The sequence below is a fragment of the Salvelinus namaycush genome, chromosome 27 (assembly GCF_016432855.1).
Source record: "Salvelinus namaycush isolate Seneca chromosome 27, SaNama_1.0, whole genome shotgun sequence".
In the NCBI taxonomy this organism is placed as follows: domain Eukaryota; kingdom Metazoa; phylum Chordata; class Actinopteri; order Salmoniformes; family Salmonidae; genus Salvelinus; species Salvelinus namaycush.
In genome coordinates, this window is record NC_052333.1 from 17,624,951 (window position 1) to 17,649,414 (window position 24,464).

The following is a 24,464-nucleotide window of genomic DNA, read 5'->3' on the forward strand; positions in this document are numbered from 1 at the left end:
TGCAGGTCAAGTCGAACGTAATTCAAAGTGCATTTTTACGAAGTCACTTTTACAGAGAATAAAAATGAACGAAAGTATAACGTAGATAAAAACAGCAGAAATAAAAACAGCAGTGAAAATGAATTCTAAGCTTCCAGTGGCTCTCTCCTACCAGAGCTCTGTTCATGGAGCCCACCCTGCTGATGCTGGATGAGCCCACCAACCATCTTGACCTCAACGCTGTCATCTGGCTCAACAAGTAAGGGCACACCACACGCAGCCTTTTACTTAAATAGAATTGATTTCACAGGGCCACACCACACACAGCCTTTTACTTAAATATAATTTATTTCACAGGGCCACACAACATGCAGCTGCTTACTCAGTGGGTCTCCTTTCTGCCCTCGATCTGTGAATGATACCACTGCAGTGGCTAATATGTTAATCTCTCCTCCTAGCTACCTTCAGGGCTGGAAGAAGACTCTCCTCATCGTGTCTCACGACCAGAGTTTCCTGGACGATGTGTGTACTGACATAGTTCACCTGGACAACCAGAAACTTTACTACTACAGAGGGAACTACCGTGAGTTTATTAGCGATGTACATTCTTTCTCCTACCCCACAAACAACACATAAAAAAACAAATGTATATGACTAGTTCTATACACATTTACATTTAGCAGGAGCTCTTATCCAGAGCCACTTGCAGTTAGATCCATGTTCTATAGATTGAAGCTTCTCTCTCTCCGTTTCTCAGTGACGTTTAAGAAGATGTACGTTCAGAAGCAGAAGGAGCTTCAGAAACAGTACGACAAACAGGAGAAGAAGCTCAAAGATCTTAAGGCTGGAGGGAAGTCCACCAAACAGGCCGTGAGTACAGTACAGCTACCTCCGTTTAGACATGGTTCTACTTGGATCTGTCTCTCTCTGTACTTCTCCTATCATCTACTGTTTTCTGTCTCTCTCTCTCTAGGAGAAGCAGACTAAGGAAGCCTTGACCAGGAAGCAAGCAAAGGGAAAGAAAAAGGGAGGAGTGGAGGAGGAGAGTCAGGAAGCTACAGAGTTGCTCAAACGACCCAAAGAGTACACTGTCAAATTCACCTTCCCCAACCCCCCTTCTCTCTCTCCTCCCATCCTCGGACTGCACAGTGAGTTCTCCCTCTTTTTCCCCTCTTCCTCTCACTTTTTGTATATCCCTGTTTAACCCTCTGCTCTCTGTCTCAGGTGTAGACTTTTCCTTTGAGGGACACAAACCCCTCTTCAAGAATGTGGACTTTGGTATCGACATGGAGACTAGAAGTAAGTAGAAATCCTTTCTGTTTGCATACCTTCGACACGTTGGACTTTCTGGTCATTAGCCTCCATACTATAGCTTAGCTCTTTTTTCCTTGTTCAGTTTGTATAGTTGGACCGAATGGAGTTGGGAAGAGTACCCTACTACTACTTCTCACGGGCAGGTTAAATCCAGTAAGTTTCCCTTCAAACAAAAACAACACATATGATCTATATATACACTGCTCAAAAAAATAAAGGGAACACTAAAATAACACATCCTAGATCTGAATGAATGAAATATTCTTATTAAATACTTTTTTCTTTACATAGTTGAATGTGCTGACAACAAAATCATCAATGGAAATCAAATTTATCAACCCATGGAGGTCTGGATTTGGAGTCACACTCAAAATTAAAGTGGAAAACCACACTACAGGCTGATCCAACTTTGATGTAATGTCCTTAAAACAAGTCAAAATGAGGCTCAGTAGTGTGTGTGGCCTCCACGTGTCTGTATGACCTCCCTACAACGCCTGGGCATGCTCCTGATGAGGTGGCGGATGGTCTCCTGAGGGATCTCCTCCCAGACCTTGACTAAAGCATCTGCCAACTCCTGGACAGTCTGTGGTGCAACGTGGCTTTGGTGGATGGAGCAAGACATGATGTCCCAGATGTGCTCAATTGGATTCAGGTCTGGGGAACGGGCGGGCCAGTCCTTAGCATCAATGCCTTCCTCTTGCAGGAACTGCTGACACACTCCAGCCACATGAGGTCTAGCATTGTCTTGCATTAGGAGGAACCCAGGGCCAACCGCACCAGCATATGGTCTCACAAGGGGTCTGAGGATCTCATCTCGGTACCTAATGGCAGTCAGGCTACCTCTGGCAAGCACATGGAGGGCTGTGCGGCCCCCCAAAGAAATGCCACCCCACACCATGACTGACCCACCGCCAAACCGGTCATGCTGGAGGATGTTGCAGGCAGCAGAACGTTCTCCACGGCGTCTCCAGACTCTGTCACGTGCTCAGTGTGAACCTGCTTTCATCTGTGAAGAGCACAGGGCGCCAGTGGCGAATTTGCCAAATGTCCTGCACGGTGTTGGGCTGTAAGCACAACCCCCACCTGTGGACGTCGGGCCCTCATACCACCCTCATGGAGTCTGTTTCTGACCGTTTGAGCAGACACATGCACATTTGCAGGGCTCTGGCAGTGCTCCTCCTGATCCTCCTTGCACAAAGGCGGAGGTAGCGGTCCTGCTGCTGGGTTGTTGCCCTCCTACGGCCTCCTCCACGTCTCCTGATGTACTGGCCTGTCTCCTGGTAGCGCCTCCATGCTCTGGACACTACGCTGACAGACACAGCAAACCTTCTTGCCACAGCTCGCATTGATGTGCCATCCTGGATGAGCTGCACTACCTGAGCCACTTGTGTGGGTTGTAGACTCCGTCTCATGCTACCACTAGAGTGAAAGCACCGCCAGCATTCAAAAGTGACCAAAACATCAGCCAGGAAGCATAGGAACTGAGAAGTGGTCTGTGGTCTCCACCTGCAGAACCACTCCTTTATTGGGGGTGTCTTGCTAATTGCCTATAATTTCCACCTGTTGTCTATTCCATTTGCACAACAGCATGTGAAATTTATTGTCAATCAGTGTTTCTTCCTAAGTGGACAGTTTGATTTCACAGAAGTGTGATTGACTTGGAGTTACATTGTGTTGTTTAAGTGTTCCCTTTATTTTTTTGAGCAGTGTATATATATATATATATATATATACAAATACAGCACCTGTTTGTGCACTGATGGATGTAACTGTCAAGCTAAATGTGTGTTGATTTGCCTTTCAGTCCAAGGGGGAGATGAGAAAGAACCATCGGCTGAAGGTGGGCTTCTTCAACCAACAGTATGCTGACCAGCTGAACATGGAGGAGGCAGCTACAGAGTACCTCCAGAGGAACTTCAACCTGCCCTACCAGGACAGCAGGAAGTGTCTGGGCCGCTTCGGACTGGAGAGCCACGCACACACCATCCAGATCTCCAAATTATCAGGTTAGGATTAGAAACATGCGCGCACACACACACCATCATCCAGTGTGTGTCGATCTGTTCTTCTAAATATTTTCTCGCTGTTCCTCTCCATCCAGGTGGTCAGAAAGCCAGAGTGGTGTTCGCTGAGCTGGCCTGTCGGCAACCTGACGTTCTCATCCTGGATGAGCCTACTAACAACCTGGACATTGAGTCGATCGATGCCTTATCAGAAGCTATCAACGAGTACAAAGGAGGTATGAACACAGTTATGAGGCTGTTAATGTTTATTTTTGTTAAAATGTAGCATCAGAAAGTAGCCTCTGAAATTGGTGTAGTGATGGCATAAATAAAATGGCGGTCAACATCAAACACATAATTTGCATGCTGCTGATAGTGCCCTTTGGTAGACTCTTCTGACATCAGTGTTTCTCATATCTTATGGTTATATCCTCTTCCCTGCTGTTGTCCCATCGTAGCGGTGATCATTGTGAGTCACGATGCCCGGCTGATCACTGAGACAGCCTGTCAGCTGTGGGTGGTGGAGGACCGGTCCGTCAACCAGATAGACGGAGACTTTGAGGACTACAAACGGGAGGTCCTGGAATCACTGGGGGAGACCCTGGTCCACAAGGTCAAGGAGTGACCTACCTACAGCAGAACCAGGGCTCTATTCCCTAATATAGTGCATTACTTTTGACCAGAGCACTATGGGCCCTGGTCAGATAGTACTGCGCTATGTAGGGAATAGGGTCCCATTTTGAACAGACCCCAGGAGGAAATACAAATGTAATGCAATATAACTCACTGCTGATGCTGGCAATGTCATTAGCTCAGTGCTGGGGTGCATCTTCATAGTCTAAAGTGGCTTCCTTTCCTTGTCTCCTCGATCATTCTGAACTTAGGACAGGTGAAGGCAACGAAGCCATGTTGGATTATTAAGACACACCCCTGGTGTACTGCAGTATCCTCTCGGCCTATGAGATACATTTTCAGAACTACAAATCGCCCCCTTATATGTAGATCTGAAAAGATAGGATCCAGAAGTGTCTTGGGCAAGGGGGTGATTTGGAATTTGACTGAACAAATAGGCATGTCTCACCCATGTAACATGGGGCGATGAGACAGGAAGAAAGCAATATGCTGAAGTACTTACAATAGAGGAAATGGCAAAACATTACCACTGGCTCCATACATGTAGAAACAGAGGTCTTAAATGGGAATAAACATACCTGTATTTCCTACAGACAAAAAGGCAATGAAATAAATGATTTTGCATCTTACATGTTTTTATTGTACCACTTGCTCTTTAAATACAAAACCATGGATATGAGATTAGACAGATTACTCGTGGATGGTGCATGTACTGTAACTGAGCTGATAAATTGTAGCCTGGGAGGAGAAGGGGCTGGAATTAATCTGTGATGTGTTTTAGCATATTGTTTGGGTAAAACTAGAAATATGAAAGGCAATTTAGCTTAAGGTCCAAAAACACTGTCTTAACAATCTGAATATTTTGACACTAATGTGTTTTATCCAGAAACACCTAATTAAATCCTCAGACTTCCACCATAATTCCTCATCAATTTCAGGTAGGTCTTGTCTATTTCAAATATGCCTTATAGGTCTTCTTGACTTTAGCCACTTCAGTCTCGTCTGGCTGTATGGTGTGGTACCACCGGTACCAAGGATCACCAGAGGTAATGGTGGGGGGAGGAGGGGTTGAGCCCACTGCGTCATGGCAGTTGGAGTAGTCCTCTCCTGAGAAGTCCACATGAGGAACCTGGAAGGGTAGAAGCCCTGGAAAAAATATGGACAATGTACTACATTTCTGTTTTGGTGGCCTTGTTGAAGCACTGGGCTGGTCACAAAAACATCAGAACTAGAAGCACAAGCATTTCGCTACACTCGCATTAACATCTGCTAACCATGTGACAAATAAAATTTGGTCACAAAAATGCAATTCTCCATTATTACTGTAGCGCTCTAGCATTCTGCTCCTTAGTCACAGAAGCTGAACTTACCATGGTCTCTTGCAGTGCCAATTGCTTGATTGAGCTGCTTTTGCTGTTTCTGACACACTCCTGGATAAAAATGTAGACGGAGATAATATAAAATGTGGCACTTTGGTTACCAGAAACCTTGCAAAAGGTTGGTTACTTTATGGAGAAGTGTTTTAAAAAATCACTGAAACACCTATTGGCAGCCTCAGTTTCACATGTCAACTGTGTTAGTCAATCAAATAACTTATTTTGATGAAACCAGCAAGCATTTAGATAACACCTGCTGAATTCAGCATGGATGATGTATACATATTAGGTCAAATTGAACATATCTTACCTGTCCGTGTGGAGTCATAGACAATGCCTGTATTTGGACTGATGAACTGTTGCAGTAGCTTCACATTCTACAGGAAGACAATGGGCCGGCCATTGATTAACAAACAAAATTGAATAGCCTGTTAAGTCAACCAATCAAATGTAATTGTGTGTTCCATGAGTGAGAGACCAGACCTGATAGTGGATGATGACATTGGAGTCTCGACAGATTGGACAGGGGTTCCCACATATCTTGTCTCCTCTCTGAAAACAAAACAGAAAGTGTTGAGGTTGCAGTCACATCTGTTTAGTGGAGAAAATAATATGGAGTTAGAGCAGACAGCATCATGGAAGACATCCTGTGATCATCTGAACTCCCCAAAGCCTGGGCAATAGCTCGGAGAACTGTCACAAGTCTCGGTCAAGGTTACAGAACCAGCTCTGTTATACATACAATGCAAGTCTTGCGCGTCTTCTGAGGAGGAATCCCTCCTTTGTGGTTCCTCCTGTAGTCAGACCACACTGGACTGGTTCCATAGAGCGCTATGTACTCTAGAAATAGAGGTGGATGGTAACCAAGTCAATGGTCACATATGGATGGATTAACAGAAATGAATTACACTATTCCTGGACTACTTGCATGGAGAGTCTCCATTGAGCATACTTAGTCTGGGTATGCAGAACCATCCCTTAAAAAAAAAGAGTGTGTAGAGTAGACATTCAAGGTCTATACCTTCGCTCTCCAGGTAGTCCCATGGTCTGTCCTTGTAGCGGGCAAGCGCCTCCCCGGCATCACTGGGGATCTCAGGTGAGGCTGCAGTGCAGAGAGAGAGGCTGGACTGTACACCTGGAAACACAGCCTGGGTCCAAAGCCTGACAGGTAAACTCTTTGGAAGATAGAAACCAAACAAATACTGTGACTGTCAAGTATGAAACTCGCAAATACAGTGTACTGTACACAAGACAATACTGATAATAATTTTGCAGACTGGTTCTGTGAAACATATGACTGGGGTTGTATTGGATGATGCACAGGTATGTTTCTAGCTAGCTAGCTCTAGAACTTAATTAGCTGTAGTTCGGTCACTGTTTCGTGATCTGACTAACTGTGTAACGTATTTGTAGGTGTGCAGCAGAAGTCCTAGCTTTTGCTTACCTGACACGCTATAGAAAATAATTGTGAAGTACCTTATTCTGCCGAATATTCTGTAAAAGCAAAGGGGTCACACGGCATAAAATTCTTCCAATGCCTCGTATGGATGCTGCCATTTTGCCTTTCACAGCTGAGGGTTGAAAGTTTACAGGTGAAAGGTTAAGTAGCACATTATTTATTTGTGTGCATGACCAAAGAAACTCATTTTGGACTTCAAGTAATCTATTTTATGATTTTTACTTCATTATTAATTTCGTCATTTGAAATGTAAGGGCAAGGTTTTGATAGTGTCCGCGGGTGTGGCAGGCAACGTGGTCGAGTGCGTCGCAGCCATTTTGTACAAATATTACAATCGAATTTATACCCAAATGTGATATTATAACTAAGTACAAGTAACATATTTTGTGAGTTATCACTGATAGTGATTCAAATTTGTTCTGATAAGCAACAATAGACTTGAGACGTGAAAGAAATTGAAATGAGAATGTACAAAACGTGTGCAACGCCCTCTTTCTGTCCTTGATGGACAATGAAGGTCGTTCTACAACAGCGCGTGGCCAAAAACTCCATTTTGTTGCCATGAAAACCCGAGAAAGCGCATGCTCTACACGCGTATGACGTCAAAAACGTCACAGGGTATAAATACCAAGTCCCTCCCTTTCTAGTTCATTCCTGGATTTGTTCTGAGGTGAGTAACGTCTAAAGAAACAGTGCTATTTTCAACAACAAAAAAACTACTGCGCAATTATTCATTTTGACCATAATCCATCATAAGAAACCTCTTCCAAGATTCAGGTTTGTATGAACACAGAGAAAATAAGTGAATGTATCTTAAATGTGTTTTTCGTTTTGTGTGCTCTTTTTCAGGTCTTTTGTCTCTGAAGAGTGACCGTCGAGGACTTTGAACATCCTAATTCAAAAATCTATTTTTTTCTTCAAGTAATGGACATTTGATTACTATTTTTGCCTCCAGTTTGTTCCAGAAGGAAAAGCTAGTTTTTAGCTGCCACAACCCCGCCCATAAAACCAGTTTTTCCAGCCATAAGATTGTTAACGTTAAAACATGACGGTTAACGATTTAAAACTGATGTAACAAGATATCTGTTGCTGTAAAGCACAATATAATATAGTTACCCGAGACGCTGAGGAGAGGTATTTATAGTAAGTGTTGATTTTCAAACCAATCTGAACCTAACGTTAAATTCATTAAATGAGAAATCGTTTAGTCGCAGCTAGATTTAGTCTAGGTCCGCTAGCTGGTCTCCGTACGGGGCTAGCGAGTTACTTGTAGCGAAAGCTAACGCGTTAGTTTATGAGCTCACACAGGAAAGTGCGGAGTGGAAACGCTCCGTTTCTTTGTGTGTGAGACGGATCAACATAAACTGTATAAAAAATGTTTAATTTAAGCATAAGCAATCTATTCATAAAGATTGCCGTAGGTTAAGGGGATATTTTTCTCTGCTAAATTGATGAGAGATCCTTGGAATTTACACCTACCGCAATCTATACATAAAGATTGCTTAGATTGAGGATTACGGATTTCACTGGAAAAATTGGTCATTTGTGGTTATTGTTTTGTACGCATGACATTGTATCGTCGATATCGTTAGAGCAGGAAATTTCCCCAGGTGTCCGATATTTATACGGCAATCTGAGGATAAAGATTGCAGGATGTAAATGCTCATTCGAAATGTACAAGGCAGACTGGTTTCGTTGAAAGTACATCAGGTCGTTGTAGTTTTGTCTTTTCAGAACACTCGAGGCAATAATGTGTGTTTTTCTGGAGCGACAGGAGTTGACTTCCCTGAATAGCGGAACGAGTTTCGTCTCGATGTAGCCGTTTTCGCCACCATTTAGTTATTTTGTATAGCTAGTGAATGATCCTCCGGCGCTGCTAATGTGATAGTAGGCTAACTGTTGTGGCGGATGTAGCTGGCATACATTGTTCTTTATGTTCTCGAGACTGGCAGCTACGAAGCAGTTAACAAAAGAGGGCAGGGCCTAGATGTAGTTTCGGTGGATCACGGGTTAGTTCCGTCCTAACGTCACCCTCCCCCTAACCAGAACTGGTCATTGAACAGGATATTTATTCTAGTGCTAGGGTAGGATCATGAACATTGTGTGGATGAATGAAAGGCATATACAAATTCATTAAGTTTATTATCTACAGGCTGTTCTTTACCAATTTATTTTATCTTTTACCACATAGAACAAAAGTTTTTATTTAATGGTGATTGTCAACCATGGATAAGGACATTGTTATGTAAACAAAAAATCACTGGTGTAGGCAGGGCTTTGAGCTATTGTGACAGAAGTATTTGTTACATTCTAGCTAAATGATAACAGGTGTTACTGTTTTCAACTGCATTGCTATATATTTCAGTAAATACACCAAAGCCATTTTATGTGTGTATGAACATTTAATTTACTTGACATCTATTCCCCCATTGAATTGTTCTTTACTAAGCTCATCTCTTCCCAATAACTTCTTTCTATTGACTTTGTGCGTGTGTAACAGTTGTGACATTTTCAGGGGTTGTGTGTTATGTCCCGTGTTGTGGAGTTCTGAGACTATATAAAACTTCTACTACAACAGTTAAACGGGTAAGACAACTGATTTCCTCACATGACATTTCAATATGAAATACTTGGATATTATCCATGTAATACTTGGATACAGTAATTCAAAGTATATGATAATGAACATAGTCAAACCATATTATAATGAGCTTTAAAATATTAACTTATACGCATTCAGTTATGCATTGAACAATGGGGGGGGGGGGCATGTTGATAGCCTCAGTCCCGCCCCTACTCTAAAATGTTATTAAGATTTACGCATAGATTGATAGTTTGAACAAGGCTAAGCAAAAATTCTAGTAATATTTTGCAGCAATGGCTTGATATTTTAGTGGAGATTATATTGCGTTTTATACGTAGAGGATTCGCTGGATCCCCAGCTGATCTCAGTCTACTAGTGTTCCCTATATGGAACTGTAATGTAATGATGTCAGTAGCACAGGTTAACTCCTGTTATTTTAACTACCCACTTGTACTAAAGCCAATCTGCTCAGTTTAAGCATACATTTCAAATATATACATTTACATTTTTTATTTAACTAGGCAAGTCAGTTGAGAACAAATTCTTATTTACAATAACGACCTAGGAACAGTGGGTTAACTGCCTTGTTCAGGGGCAGAACAACCGATGTTTACCGTGTCAGCTCTGGGATTTGATCTAGCAACCTTTCAGTTACTGGCCCAACGCTCTAACCACTAGGCTACCTGCCACCCCAGGAGTATATATATAGCTAACTTAAATGACTAGTGAATTTATGATTTGTTAAAATATATATATATTTTTGAAATGTGTGAATTTCTTTTGACCACAGTATAGACGTGGGGGGGGGGGGGGCATTGATGATGCTTCAGATCAAATATTCCCTTTATTCTAATGTTAATCATAGGCAATTAACATACTGGTTCCACGCTAGTCCTGTAAACTTTAAGGGATGTATGTGTGAGATCAATCACTTACAATACCAATACAAATAACTTTAATATTGCTTTAAAATAATTATTTATACTTACAAGCAAAAAGCTAAATATGTTCCTTTTAGCTAACTGAAATTAATAGTACAGTGCATTTGTCATAGAATAGGCTTTTTCTGTGTTCTATTCAACCAACTGTACTCCTTGGGTTCCTGTGCCACCTGAGACTACTGGTAAAGTGACTGCACCCTTCTCTGTCAGTGAAGGAGCTGGTCAGTCATTCCAACCACCAGTTTAGTGCATCGCCTGCCTCAAACTGAATACTGGTAGGCTTTCAGTTTGAGGGCCTTCTCTGTGTGTGTGTGTGTGTGTGTGTGCGCGCCTCAGTGTTTAGCTACCAGTATGTGTCTGTTATTAGTAGAGGGGGAAGCTACCCAAAGTATTATTCACCCACACTTAACAAACACGTAGGCTGTAACATCCTCTTCCGTTACCAGGACAGCATCAGTAAAGTATCCTAGCTTCCATAGCTCTCATCGCCTTTGACCTTTCTATAAAAACATTTCTATAAAATAATGTAGGGAATTCAATAGATTCCTCAATGGGATTATTTTTCAGAGAATAGAACAGTACAGTGCAAGTATGTGTTTTACAAGTTTGCTGCTCAGACCAACAACTACCTTCCTCTCCACTGTAGTTTGTAGGCCTACTGGTTGTCATATTCAAGCCTAATCACTTATCTGTTTTTATTTGCACTTACCATGAACTTTTTTTAGATTGTACATATTGTTAAGGCAATCGTGAATGTAAGGTTTTGTTAACTTGTTTGTAATGTTTTATTAATCTGTTGAATAAAGCAGTTACTTGAATATATTGCTGCCCTTGGGGGAAGTCCTCATGAACCTATTCTAAACTACAGCCCAACCTGTCATTTTCTAATATAATGTGTTGTGTTGAACTGACTCCTTGCCTATTTCCTCCCGCTCGCTCTCTCACAGTGTTCTATTGAATTACTGACACAGAAAATAAACTAGCAGCATGACCTATAGGCAGTCTTTGTATTAGGCTATACCCAGCTGTCTTAGAGGAAGCCTTACAGCAGCTCCTGAGAACCGAGACAGTAGGCTCCGTCTGTCCTCCCTCCGCTATAAGGATAATCCACACAACTGACAGATCCTGCCCTCAAGAGAGAAATAAATGCAAATATTTGAAGTATGAGGCAATAGATCAGTCAGTGAGTCATGGTGTTCACTGCCGTATGGAATTTGGAATGCGAAAGCAGCACTGAGGCTGAACAGTAGATTTGGAGGGGTTGGCTGGGAATGTCACTACCCCCCTTGTTTTGACAGATTTCAGTGTGACTGAAGATCTAGCAATGTCGGTGATTTGACGTGGGCCCCTGCGGTGTTGCTCTCGGCTTTGTGGATAGCAGGAAACTGTGGCCTGTTTTCAGTCGTGTGGTAGAGAGGCGTTTGGAAAGGTCTTGTGGTTTAGTACCTATGTTGAATTGTCTGTAAGCCGTTGCTTTGTGCAGGATCTAGAGAACAACAGATGGTGTCTGTTCCAAGGAGCTCTCCCAAAACAAAGTGTAATCTGACATGCCTGGAAGAACCATGCAGTGCAAACATCACTTTCGCTGCATATTGAAAGAGATGATAACGATGACTGTTTAGTAAGCGCCAGAGTTGTAAGGCGATCTCCTGTATATTAAGTGTGTATGTCTGTTCTTCTCTGAGCAGAGATGGCGGTGGGCCCAGTGGACCCCAGAGAGGTCCTGAAGGGAGTAGAGAACCTTCTGGGGAAAGATGGAGAGCTCCGCAGCCTGGAGGGAGTCACCAAAGTCTTCAGGTAATTAACACACTGCCATTTAAAAAATAATTGATGGTGTGCTTTTGGTCTCATTTAGTTTTTACTGTTTAGTGTTTTTCATAATTTTTTGCATTATTTTGAGTTGCGAGTGTGGACTGTAATGGTAGCATTGTCAATCTCCTATCTTTTGTTCTGATTGTCAGCTTCCTTCATGGTCTTTTTCTCCACAGTCTCATGAAGGCCTCTCACAAGATGGTGAGCAGGTGTATGTACCTGAACATCCTACTACAAACCAAGTCCCACGACATTCTCAACCGGTAAGATCTACTCCCATCTTTTGTTCTTAATTGATCAACCTTATTGGCTTATGGTCTGGCTTGCTTGTTTATTACTTCACTAGGGAGCCTTCTCTGCCACTGTGCTGCATCTTGTTCTTTGGTGGGTTGGGTGTCTATGCCGGGTTACTGTAAAGCACTTTGACAAATAAGTTGTAAAAATTGGCAATTTAAACAGAATTTGATTGACTGTCCCTTCTCTTTGTCCAGGTTTATCCGAGTGGGAGGCTACAAGCTGCTGAATACGTGGCTGACCTACTCCAAGACTAGCACCAACACCCCCCTGTTACAGCTCATCCTGCTGACGCTGCAGAAACTGCCCCTCACTGTAGACCACCTGAAACAGAACAACACTGCCAAACTGGTCAAGCAGCTCAGCAAGACTGGAGAGACTGAGGGTATGTTTTTATATAACTTTCTTTTCCCTGGTGGTTCCACCCTCTCTAATACACTGTGCTGACTAATAGACCTCTGTGGCAAAATTATTTAGCATTTTATTTGTAACTCGCTTTCTCACAAACCCAAGGCCAAGACAATGGAGTGCCAGCCATAGTGGTGGTATCTGTGCAGTAGATGTCAATTGTTGAATGATGGTGTCTGAGGTTGATGTGTAACTAATGGTGTGTCTCCCTCTCAGAGCTGAGGAAGCTGTCCGCTGGGCTGGTGGATGGCTGGATGGCTACCATCCGCTCCCAGAGTGTCTCCGCCACATCTCCTGCAGGTAGCTCTCCCCCTTCCCTTCATGCTCTCCATTGTTCTTTCTTTTCCCCTCTTTCTCTCACATTCACGTTCAACCTCGGACCCTAGTCCTGTGTGGCTCAGTTGATAGTGCATGGTGCCTGCAATACCAAGATTGTGGGTTCGATTCCCTCGCGGGACCAGTATGAAAAAAATACAAAAATGTATGCACTCACTACTGTATGTCACTCTGGATAAGAGCGTCTGATAAATGATTAAAATGTAAACATGTCTCTAACTCTCCTCTTCACTGTAATCTCTTTATGTTTACGTAACTCCCCCGTCTCTCTCTCTTTCTATCAGATAAGAAGCGGAAGAAGGAGGAGGGGAAAGTGCCAGTCCGAGAGGTGAAGCCAGCTGATGGAGGGAAGGCAGCAGAGGAGGAGAGGAAGAGGGAGAAGCCCAAAGCTCACGCTCCCAGCCATGCTAGGATCCGCTCCATAGGTACACTACGCTTGTCGAACTACACTCACACTCTGTCCTCACAATTTATCACAAAATAGTTTTTCATTTACAGAAGATGATTTTGTGTATAAGGTTATTGTCCTTCAGTAGAAAACAGGCCACAGTAATATGCACATCTGAAAAAGTCCTTCTGTTTCTGACTGTGGAGATGAAGCTCCTGCTGTGGCTGAAGTGCTAGATGTAGTACCATGTAATGACCTGACCCTGTCCTGTGTGTTGTCTTCCAGGCCTGGAGATGGATGCTCCCACCCCTGTCCTGGTCAAGAAGCCCCCCGTGGCCCTTCAGCTGGGGGACAAGTACAATATCAAACCAGCCCAAGTCCTCAAGAGACCCAGGTATACTACACAATAACATCCATGCCCACATTGTGTATAGGTGTCATCGTCCTACGGCTTACCAGGCAATAACAGGATAGAAATTGCACCACCACAGAATAACACCACTGCTCAGTGCTGCCTCATTGTGGGTTAATCTCGAGTACTGATCAGACCTGTTTTTGGCAGATGTATTTGCCATTTGTAATGAATATATTGGAATTATTACTCATTCAAACTCTCATAATAAAAACACAACATTTTCTCATCTCCCTCTACCTGTCTGGGTCCTAAGGAGGAAAACCTAACCCGTGTTTCTCTTGTCTCCACCAGTTTTGGTCCTCTGGACGCTCCCCCTGTGGAGAAGAAGTACAAACCACTCAACACCACTCCTAATCAGACCAAGGAGATCAAGGTGAAGATCATCCCAGCACAACGTAAGTCCTCAACAGAAACAAGTATGTACCCATCTTTTTGACCCGTTCACTGCATTTACTAGATTAGATCCAACCCCTCAACAAGTAGATTAGGCTACACCTAACCCCCCAACAAGTAGATTAGGCTACACCTAACCCCTCAACGAGTAGATTAGGCTACACCTAACCCCTCAACAAGTAGATTAGGCTACACCTAACCCCTCAACGAGTAGATTAGGCTACACCTAACCCCTCAACAAGTAGATTAGGCTACACCTAACCCCTCAACGAGTAGATTAGGCTACACCTAACCCCTCAACAAGTAGATTAGGCTACACCTAACCCCTCAACAAGTAGATTAGGCTACACCTAACCCCTCAACAAGTAGATTAGGCTACACCCAACCCCTCAACGAGTAGATTAGGCTACACCTAGCCCCTCAACGAGTAGATTAGACTACACCTAACCCCTCAACGAGTAGATTAGGCTACACCTAACCCCTCAACGAGTAGATTAGGCTACACCTAACCCCTCAACAAGTAGATTAGGCTACACCTAACCCCTCAACAAGTAGATTAGGCTACACCCAACCCCTCAACAAGTAGATTAGGCTACACCTAACCCCTCAACGAGTAGATTAGGCTACACCTAACCCCTCAACAAGTAGATTAGGCTACACCTAACCCCTCAACAAGTAGATTAGGCTACACCTAACCCCTCAACGAGTAGATTAGGCTACACCTAACCCCTCAACAAGTAGATTAGGCTACACCTAACCCCTCAACAAGTAGATTAGGCTACACCTAACCCCTCAACAAGTAGATTAGGCTACACCTAACCCCTCAACGAGTAGATTAGGCTACACCTAACCCCTCAACAAGTAGATTAGGCTACACCTGACCCCTCAGCGAGTAGATTAGGCTACATCTGACCCCTCAACGAGTAGATTAGGCTACACCTGACCCCTCAACGAGTAGATTAGGCTACACCTGACCCCTCAACAAGTAGATTAGGCTACACCTAACCCCTCAACGAGTAGATTAGGCTACACCTAACCCCTCAACAAGTAGATTAGGCTACACCTGACCCCTCAGCGAGTAGATTAGGCTACATCTGACCCCTCAACGAGTAGATTAGGCTACACCTGACCCCTCAACGAGTAGATTAGGCTACACCTAACCCCTCAACGAGTAGATTAGGCTACACCCAACCCCTCAACGAGTAGATTAGGCTACATCTGACCCCTCAACAAGTAGATTAGGCTACACCTAACCCCTCAACAAGTAGATTAGGCTACATCTGACCCCTCAACGAGTAAATTAGGCTACACCTGACCCCTCAGCGAGTAGATTAGGCTACATCTGACCCCTCAACGAGTAGATTAGGCTACATCTGACCCCTCAACGAGTAGATTAGGCTACATCTGACCCCTCAACGAGTAGATTAGGCTACACCTGACCCCTCAACGAGTAGATTAGGCTACACCTGACCCCTCAACGAGTAGATTAGGCTACATCTGACCCCTCAACGAGTAGATTAGGCTACACCTGACCCCTCAACAAGTAGATTAGGCTACACCTAACCCCTCAACAAGTAGATTAGGCTACACCTAACCCCTCAACAAGTAGATTAGGCTACATCTGACCCCTCAACGAGTAGATTAGGCTACACCTGACCCCTCAGCGAGTAGATTAGGCTACATCTGACCCCTCAACGAGTAGATTAGGCTACATCTGACCCCTCAACGAGTAGATTAGGCTACATCTGACCCCTCAACGAGTAGATTAGGCTACATCTGACCCCTCAACGAGTAGATTAGGCTACACCTGACCCCTCAACGAGTAGATTAGGCTACACCTGACCCCTCAACGAGTAGATTAGGCTACACCTGACCCCTCAACGAGTAGATTAGGCTACACCTGACCCCTCAACGAGTAGATTAGGCTACACCTGACCCCTCAACAAGTAGATTAGGCTACACCTAACCCCTCAACAAGTAGATTAGGCTACACCTAACCCCTCAACAAGTAGATTAGGCTACACCTAACCCCTCAACAAGTAGATTAGGCTACACCTAACCCCTCAACGAGTAGATTAGGCTACACCTAACCCCTCAACGAGTAGATTAGGCTACATCTGACCCCTCAACGAGTAGATTAGGCTACACCTGACCCCTCAACGAGTAGATTAGGCTACACCTAACCCCTCAACAAGTAGATTAGGCTACATCTGACCCCTCAACGAGTAGATTAGGCTACACCTAACCCCTCAACAAGTAGATTAGGCTACACCTAACCCCTCAACAAGTAGATTAGGCTACACCTAACCCCTCAACAAGTAGATTCGGCTACACCTAACCCCTCAACGAGTAGATTAGGCTACACCTAACCCCTCAACGAGTAGATTAGGCTACACCTAACCCCTCAACGAGTAGATTAGGCTACACCTAACCCCTCAACAAGTAGATTAGGCTACACCTAACCCCTCAACAAGTAGATTAGGCTACACCTAACCCCTCAACAAGTAGATTAGGCTACACCTAACCCCTCAACAAGTAGATTAGGCTACATCTGACCCCTCAACGAGTAGATTAGGCTACACCTAACCCCTCAACGAGTAGATTAGGCTACACCTAACCCCTCAACAAGTAGATTAGGCTACATCTGACCCCTCAACGAGTAGATTAGGCTACATCTGACCCCTCAACGAGTAGATTAGGCTACACCTGACCCCTCAACGAGTAGATTAGGCTACACCTGACCCCTCAACAAGTAGATTAGGCTACATCTGACCCCTCAACGAGTAGATTAGGCTACACCTAACCCCTCAACAAGTAGATTAGGCTACACCTAACCCCTCAAGTAGATTCGGCTACACCTAACCCCTCAACGAGTAGATTAGGCTACACCTAACCCCTCAACGAGTAGATTAGGCTACACCTAACCCCTCAACGAGTAGATTAGGCTACACCTAACCCCTCAACGAGTAGATTAGGCTACATCTGACCCCTCAACGAGTAGATTAGGCTACACCTGACCCCTCAACAAGTAGATTAGGCTACACCTAACCCCTCAACGAGTAGATTAGGCTACACCTAACCCCTCAACGAGTAGATTAGGCTACACCTAACCCCTCAACAAGTAGATTAGGCTACACCTAACCCCTCAACAAGTAGATTAGGCTACACCTAACCCCTCAACAAGTAGATTAGGCTACATCTGACCCCTCAACGAGTAGATTAGGCTACACCTAACCCCTCAACGAGTAGATTAGGCTACACCTAACCCCTCAACAAGTAGATTAGGCTACATCTGACCCCTCAACGAGTAGATTAGGCTACATCTGACCCCTCAACGAGTAGATTAGGCTACACCTGACCCCTCAACGAGTAGATTAGGCTACACCTGACCCCTCAACAAGTAGATTAGGCTACATCTGACCCCTCAACGAGTAGATTAGGCTACACCTAACCCCTCAACGAGTAGATTAGGCTACACCTAACCCCTCAACAAGTAGATTAGGCTACACCTAACCCCTCAACAAGTAGATTAGGCTACACCTAACCCCTCAACGAGTAGATTAGGCTACACCTAACCCCTCAACAAGTAGATTAGGCTACATCTGACCCCTCAACGAGTAGATTAGGCTACATCTGACCCCTCAACGAGTAGATTAGGCTACACCTGACCCCTCAACGAGTAGATTAGGCTACACCTGACCCCTCAACGAGTAGATTAGGCTACACCTGACCCCTCAACGAGTAGATATCAGGGTTGAGGTCAATTCCTCTTCACTTCAGTAAATTGGCAATTAAATTCCGATTCCAGGTGTCCTCAGTACCTCTCTATGAGAAAATGTTTGAATTTAAATGTCAGTTTACTTACTGAATTGAAAAGGAATTGACCTCCTCAACCCTGGTAGATACCCACACACTGTTGTATATGTTCCCCTACACTATATTTATTATGTTTATTACAACGTTTCAACTGGAAGGTCTTCTTCAAACTTGAAACCTTGCAGTAAACTACAAGGGAGCTTACCGCGTCAGAGCATAAACAAACATTTCTGTTTCTTTCACATGCCATGTGTTCTGTGCCCTACCCCTCAGAAAAAAAGTGTGCTGTGCATCGAACACACTTTTAAACCCATCTCCCCCTCAACAGCATTATGTTGACTGTTATTGATGTCACTAAGAGACCCTCCTTTCTCTCTACAGCCCTTGAGGGTACAGGCTTCCTGGATGCCCTAAACTCCGCCCCCGTGCCTGGCATCAAAATTAAGAAGAAGAAAGGGAAGGAAGGTAGAGACCCCAAGGCTGTCTCTCCCACGTCAAACAAGGTAGACAGACATACAACTCCTCTCTCAACCACCTGAATCTATGGAAGGCTGTGCAAATGGAATTGAGTATTCACCCATCTCTCTCTCTCTACCTTCTCCTCCTCTCAGCCGTGTCCGTTCGAGGGTAAACTCCCCTACCTGTCGCCTCAGGGCAGTGCCAAACCGTTGTCCCCAGAGACCCAGACGGCCTCCACCACCCCTCCCCACGAGGTCCCAGTAGACCTGGAGCAGCCTGGGACGCCGGTCCCTGCTGACGACCCCGAGGCCATGGACACGGGCAGCGAGAAGCCCAACGCCCTGGCGGAGCCCCGCGGCGAAGAGGACAGTCAGCTGACCAAGAAGGGCAAGAAGAAGAAGAGCGTGCGCTGGGCCGAGGAGGAGCAGCTCAAAGAGTACTTCTACTTCGACCTGGACGAGACCGAGAGAGGTGAGAGAACAAAAACTAACGGTAACTTCAATTCAATTTTTTTGGTCGGTGTTGTTTGTAATTGCACGTCAAACTGTGGTTGTATAGTCAAACTAGGTAGTTGTCAATACAGTAGCTAACTGTACAGTAAAGACATTATCTACTCTTTACTAAGTTCTGTTAAATTAGTCTTTGGACAGGGATGTCATTTTCCCCCCTGTTTTTTTGTAATTTATCCTCAAGACAAAATAAATAAATAATTATAAATAAAATGTATCCCCTTTCTCCTGATCACATCCATGTTGGGTGCCATGGCTAACTCTCTCCTCCTTCTCCACCTCTCTCACCTTCCTCCTTGTCCCTCCTTCTTCCTCTTCCCTCTATCCCCCTCTCCAGTCAACGTCAACAAGGTCAAGGACTTTGGCGAGGCGGCGAAGCGCGAGATGATGATGGACCGCCACACGTTTGAGATGGCGAGACGCCTGTCCCACGACTCCATGGAGGAGCGGGTACCCTGGAGCCTCCCGAGGCCCCTGGCCCTCACCGGCCCCCTGGTCAACGCCGGGGCCAACAGCACAGAGAGACTCACACAGAGGGACCGTGAGACTGGCATCCTGCAGGAGATTTTCCTTACCAAGGAGAGGTACGTATTCACAGAGAGAGAGTGAGCGAGTGAGAGTGTGTGTGTGTGTGTGTGTGTGTGTGTGTGTGTGTGTGTGTGTGTGTGTGTGAGAGAGAGCAGTATGGCTTAAAATGATATGGATTTCTATAGCCTAGTGGGTTACCAGGTGCTCAAAGTGCCTCGCATTGTATTGGGGAAACTCACCTCCTCTCTCCTCCTCAGTGTTCCTGACAGCCCCCATGAACCTGAGCCTGATGCCTACGAACCCATGCCTCCACGCCTCATACCTTTGGATGAGGTGAGATGTACCCTTTTCTGTCAATCACTTTGGAGCAGTTTGAAAAATGTGTTCAACTCCAATGAATGCACAACCAAATGTTTTGAACATAAAATAAGAAGCATTACAAGTGTTATCAGTTTTGGCTTTTGTTCGAAGAGTTTTGCATCTGAAAAAGGCGCCAAAGTGATTGAAAAATAACCTAGAATATATAGAACACACACAATGCTCCAAACAGCCTCTGTGTCCAGTGCACTAACTCCCTCCTCTCCAGGACTCCACCATGATGGACGACAGCTACATGGAGCCCATGGACACGTTGTCCCAGCCTGGCTCTGGCGTGGGCCCCGGGGGGTTGGAGGCCTCCAAGCTGCCCCCCGTCCTCGCCAACCTCATGGGGAACCTGGGGGCCAACAACCTGTTGAGCAACCTGGGTAACCTAGGCAACATCACCCAGGCCACGCCTGGTACCCCCGCTGTCCCCTCCGTAAATGTACAGGAGCTACTCACCTCCATCATGGTAAGAGAGAGAGATTAAAAAAATAAATAAATAAATGTCAAAACATGAACTAATCCTGTTTTGACATTATGATCGGATGAATGCATTGTGTACTGCAACTGTTTTAAACAACTTCTGGAACCCCTGGAGAAGCCTTGTAACCAGTGGATCTGTGATGTTTATTTTATTCTGTCATGATTTGGTTTAACTTCTCGGTCTTCCTCCCTCTCTCTCCTGTAGGGAGCTAGTGGTGGCCAGTCTACTGAGGACCTGATCAAGCAGCCAGACTTCTCTGAAAAGATCAAACAGCTGCTGGGCTCTCTACAGCAGACCCAGAACCAGGGGCCCCCCACCGGACCCCCGCCCGGAGGTACACACACCTTTACAACACACACACAACTTCAGTTCTCTCACACTTATTCAAGCCAACAAACCAAGTATTCTTCCATTTCTTCCTACACTTAACTGTATATGACGGTATGTGTGGTAGAATAATTGTTAACTTAGTATATGTCTTTCCTCCACAGTGAGCCAGGGCCTGTTGGGCCACGGTCCAGGCATGAACAACCTGCCCAACATGAACAACCTCAACATGGGCATGCCCATGAACGGAGTGGGGTACCCTCCTGCAGGCAAGCCCCCGGGCCCCGGAGGACCCCACTACAACCACCCTCCGCCCCCACACAACCACGGACCCCCTGGCTTCAACGCTAACCCCCGTATGATGGGGCCCCCGCCGCCCCAGAGCCACGGAGGAGACAACGGCAACTACTGGGGGGACGACTCGATGAGGGGGGGGCCACACCGGGGGGGACACTTCCACCGCGGCGGCCGAGGGAGAGGAGGGGAACAGGTGGGCTTCAGAGGGAGAGGACGTGGAGGACCTAGAGGAGGACACAACAACATGGGAGGTGAGTTGAAAGGGAATGTCCCTTCTAGTAATTCTGTTTCTATGTTAGATACCTATAGGGCCAGTCTGAAACGGCGCCCTGTATTGTCCATGTAGGGCTCCGCCCCACAGTAGTGCAATTAAAGTAAAGACCAAGTTGATTTCTGTTTGCCATCTTGTAGCCTTGATGCAGTCAGTACAGATGTTTGGTTGGCTGGCTAGTTGTGTTCCAACTCTGTTCTTTTCTCTCTCCTCTCAGACATGTCCAAGAGGCCAGTGTGCCGCCATTTCATGATGAAAGGAAACTGCCGTTACGAGAGCAACTGTGCTTTCTACCACCCCGGCGTCAACGGTCCTCCCCTGCCCCCCAACCACCCCGCCCATAACCAGTACAACGACCACGGGCCGCAGCACGGGCACTAGACCACCCAACACACCACTGACACCAATACGTGACAATACCATGTTATCACCACTAGGTGGCAGAACTCTGAATTAATGAGCTGCTGGTTTGGTTTCACCACTGGGACAAAGGGTGCGGAGAGACAGATAGCCCACCAGGCTAGAAAGACATGGTGAAAGACAAGCCAATAGATAGTCAGATATGAGAGACAGACAAGGCAGTCCTGCTGCCTTAACAATTGCTCTGCATGGGTCTGGTGATCTCAATGTGATGCTTCTGCAGGTCTGTTGAAGAAGCACTTCTGCTACTGTTCTCCTCCTGTGTGACTGGGACTTTAATATGAGGACTCCCCAGTAGCAGAGGAAGATACTGAATGTACAGGGCAGAATCAGACATGTCTCTACTACTTCCTTTTCTTCTCTCCACACACCAACCTAAGATGTCCACCAAGAAATGCTCAACTTCCTACATCCATTTGTTTGCCCTGCTCGCTTAAAGTCCCTCGATCGGGGATAGAGGACATTGCTTGTACACCAGAATACACACTCACTCATGCCCCGGCTTTGTGAAGTATAGGTACTGCTCTAGCTGTGAGGTGATCATTCATATGTAGATGTTTTATTGTGATCATTTTTAACACTGTTGGTTCAGGTTGATGATGTACAGTAACCACACACTATGACTACTCTGGTTGCTGTCTGTCACTGTCCCATGTAGCCTATCAGCTAGCCCTGTCTTATGCACTAATCTCCTATATATTTATCTGATACTGATTTATCAGCGCTGAGCTAAGAGGTGAGCAATGATCAAGGTAGAAAATCAATAGAAACATCTCCAGGATCTCCCCAGTATTAAGTCAGACTTTAAGTATTGAGTCAGACTTCTTTAAGCTAAATGATCCTTTCATCATTCTGCTCTGTAGTTGTGTATGTCCCTATTGGCCCACGTTCCTCAGACAGACAGGATCTGTAGCCAACCAATGAGTCTAAGCCTCGCCCTCTCTCCTGAATGAATGTTGCACTGTGTTCAACTGTGGTCACTGGAGTTTTCAAACTGTAGTCAGACGTGGCCAAATGACAATGCTCAGTACACCATTTTAAAACCTATTTACGGCCAAGTGCGCTTAAAGAAAAACATGCCGCTCTTTCTACCGTAGGATTTCAACAGAAAACAAGACCATGAATGTGAAGGTGACCAAATAATAAGAATATTGTTTTATGATATTTGCAAAGTTCCCCATAGGCAAGAGTTATCAGTGAGGAAGTACTTTAAAAAGAAATATTGAGGCCAAATCCAAGTTGTTTTCACCAGGCATCCTGACTGACAGGACCTAACTGTAATGTATAATGTCCCTCCATCCCCACCACACTGCTTGTGCTATGTTCTACTACTATCTAGCTCTAAAAAAGAAATTTCCACTCCAGAACAAATGGATGAAACGGTATTGAGAAGAGAACATTTAACAGAACCGCCCCTAGATGATTGGCCTACGCACTGAACGAACGCTGCCTGCAGGCTACGTTGGTTTCTACTGGTGGGCGTTCGTGGTCTGCATGTCACAGGAAAAAGAACAACAGGGCCAAGTGTTGCTTGATTTGACTGAGCCTTTTTACCAAGAAGGGTACATAACAGTGAATGAGGCTTTTCCTTCCTGAAGTTCAGGAAGCCTCTGATTATATTTCATCAGCTTTATAACATGTACCACCGAGCGTATCTTGTCTTTCATGTGACATCATGATAATGTCCCCTGTATGCCCCGTGACAGAAACACAGAAACACAGTCCCTTATTGGTGTTTTTTTCACACACACACAACTGTATTGGCTTCAGTTGGGTGACGTGTGTTCAGTCAGTGTTCAATGTCCAACGGGGTAAAACTATGGAATCATTCTCTGGGTCAACTAATTCAAAGTGTTTTCTGTGAAAACAGTGGCCTTCATGTCTCTTGTGGGACTAGAATTATGTCGTGTTTTTGTTTGGATTTATTGTGTGTTTATTTTGATACGATTGAGTTGGATCTCCAAAATGAGGTCCATTTTTTTTTTGTTAGAAATGTATGTGTCTGTGAATGCATACACACGTTCATACACATATATACATATTATGAGTATTTTGTACATGTCTTAATAAATGTTCTGAAATGAATATCTGGGTTGCTCTGTGTTATTTTGAGGTATGGATATGTCGTCCATTAACGGTTTTGTTTCAAGTTCTTATCTAACAAGTGTTTCATTATTGAATGGAATTCTTATCTCTGTTTCTTTTGAAGATGACTGCCATTATTTAAATGTTTTAATATTTGGATATCAATGAAGGTTTCAGTTAATCAGAAGACCTATAAAGGAACATACAAAAGTTTCAGGGGAACTTTAAACACATTACACATCCTAATCCAAGCTCCTACGTCCTATGACGATGGTAGTGTACGGAAGATCCGTGTTCCCAGGGCGAGGCTAGTGACAGGTGGCCCAGGTGGCTGACAACTCAATGTGTGATCAGGAGTGGCTTTAACCGTGCCCTCCACTGCAAATATTGACTTGGGGAAAACACACGAAGGAACAGCGAGAAGGATAGACGGTGCCTCAGGAGCTAAGGACAGCTCAGCATTCTGAGAGGGAAGTAAGGGAGAGCGGGTTAAGGACACCTCAGCATTCTGAGAGGGAAGTAAGGGAGAGCGGGTTAAGGACACCTCAGCATTCTGAGAGGGAAGTAAGG

At 44.9% G+C, this 24,464-nt stretch overlaps 3 protein-coding genes across 9 annotated transcripts in view; 2 read left to right on the top strand and 1 right to left on the bottom strand.

Moving 5' to 3' along the window:
* Positions 1-4,560, top strand: part of LOC120022123 (ATP-binding cassette sub-family F member 1-like) — a 33,186-nt gene extending 28,626 nt beyond the window's left edge. For all 4 annotated transcript variants that reach the window (XM_038965964.1, XM_038965966.1, XM_038965967.1 and 1 more), the window contains 9 exons: positions 155-238; positions 438-562; positions 737-849; positions 953-1,127; positions 1,204-1,278; positions 1,376-1,446; positions 3,098-3,299; positions 3,395-3,532; positions 3,755-4,560. In XM_038965964.1, the coding sequence (XP_038821892.1) occupies positions 155-238; positions 438-562; positions 737-849; positions 953-1,127; positions 1,204-1,278; positions 1,376-1,446; positions 3,098-3,299; positions 3,395-3,532; positions 3,755-3,921 (1,150 nt within the window). In that variant the 3' untranslated portion in view covers positions 3,922-4,560. The remainder of the gene's footprint in view (positions 1-154; positions 239-437; positions 563-736; positions 850-952; positions 1,128-1,203; positions 1,279-1,375; positions 1,447-3,097; positions 3,300-3,394; positions 3,533-3,754) is intronic.
* On the bottom strand, positions 4,544-7,123 carry mrps18b (mitochondrial ribosomal protein S18B). Its single transcript, XM_038965972.1, has 7 exons — positions 6,782-7,123; positions 6,327-6,480; positions 6,048-6,145; positions 5,789-5,857; positions 5,616-5,682; positions 5,300-5,359; positions 4,544-5,075 (listed from the first exon to the last, which is right to left on the bottom strand). The coding sequence occupies exons 1-7, from the start codon at positions 6,860-6,862 to the stop codon at positions 4,879-4,881; spliced, it is 726 nt and encodes a 241-aa protein (XP_038821900.1). The 5' UTR covers positions 6,863-7,123; the 3' UTR covers positions 4,544-4,878.
* A 295-nt stretch (positions 7,124-7,418) lies between these two features.
* ppp1r10 (protein phosphatase 1, regulatory subunit 10) lies at positions 7,419-23,894 on the top strand. Of its 4 annotated transcripts, none has more exons than XM_038965970.1 (18): positions 7,419-7,434; positions 7,614-7,907; positions 9,265-9,350; positions 11,978-12,086; positions 12,278-12,364; positions 12,593-12,780; positions 13,020-13,103; positions 13,424-13,564; positions 13,813-13,921; positions 14,234-14,358; positions 18,533-18,654; positions 18,763-19,081; positions 19,457-19,703; positions 19,905-19,980; positions 20,234-20,479; positions 20,699-20,828; positions 20,986-21,369; positions 21,607-23,894. In XM_038965970.1, exons 4-18 carry the CDS (start codon positions 11,980-11,982, stop codon positions 21,768-21,770), a joined length of 2,529 nt encoding a protein of 842 aa, XP_038821898.1. In that variant the 5' UTR covers positions 7,419-7,434; positions 7,614-7,907; positions 9,265-9,350; positions 11,978-11,979; the 3' UTR covers positions 21,771-23,894. The 4 variants fall into 4 exon arrangements, with proteins under 4 accessions (XP_038821898.1, XP_038821897.1, XP_038821899.1 ...); XM_038965969.1 differs by having other exon boundaries at positions 9,280-9,350; XM_038965971.1 differs by having other exon boundaries at positions 7,614-9,350; positions 14,234-14,337.
* Positions 23,895-24,464: the final 570 nt, after the last annotated feature.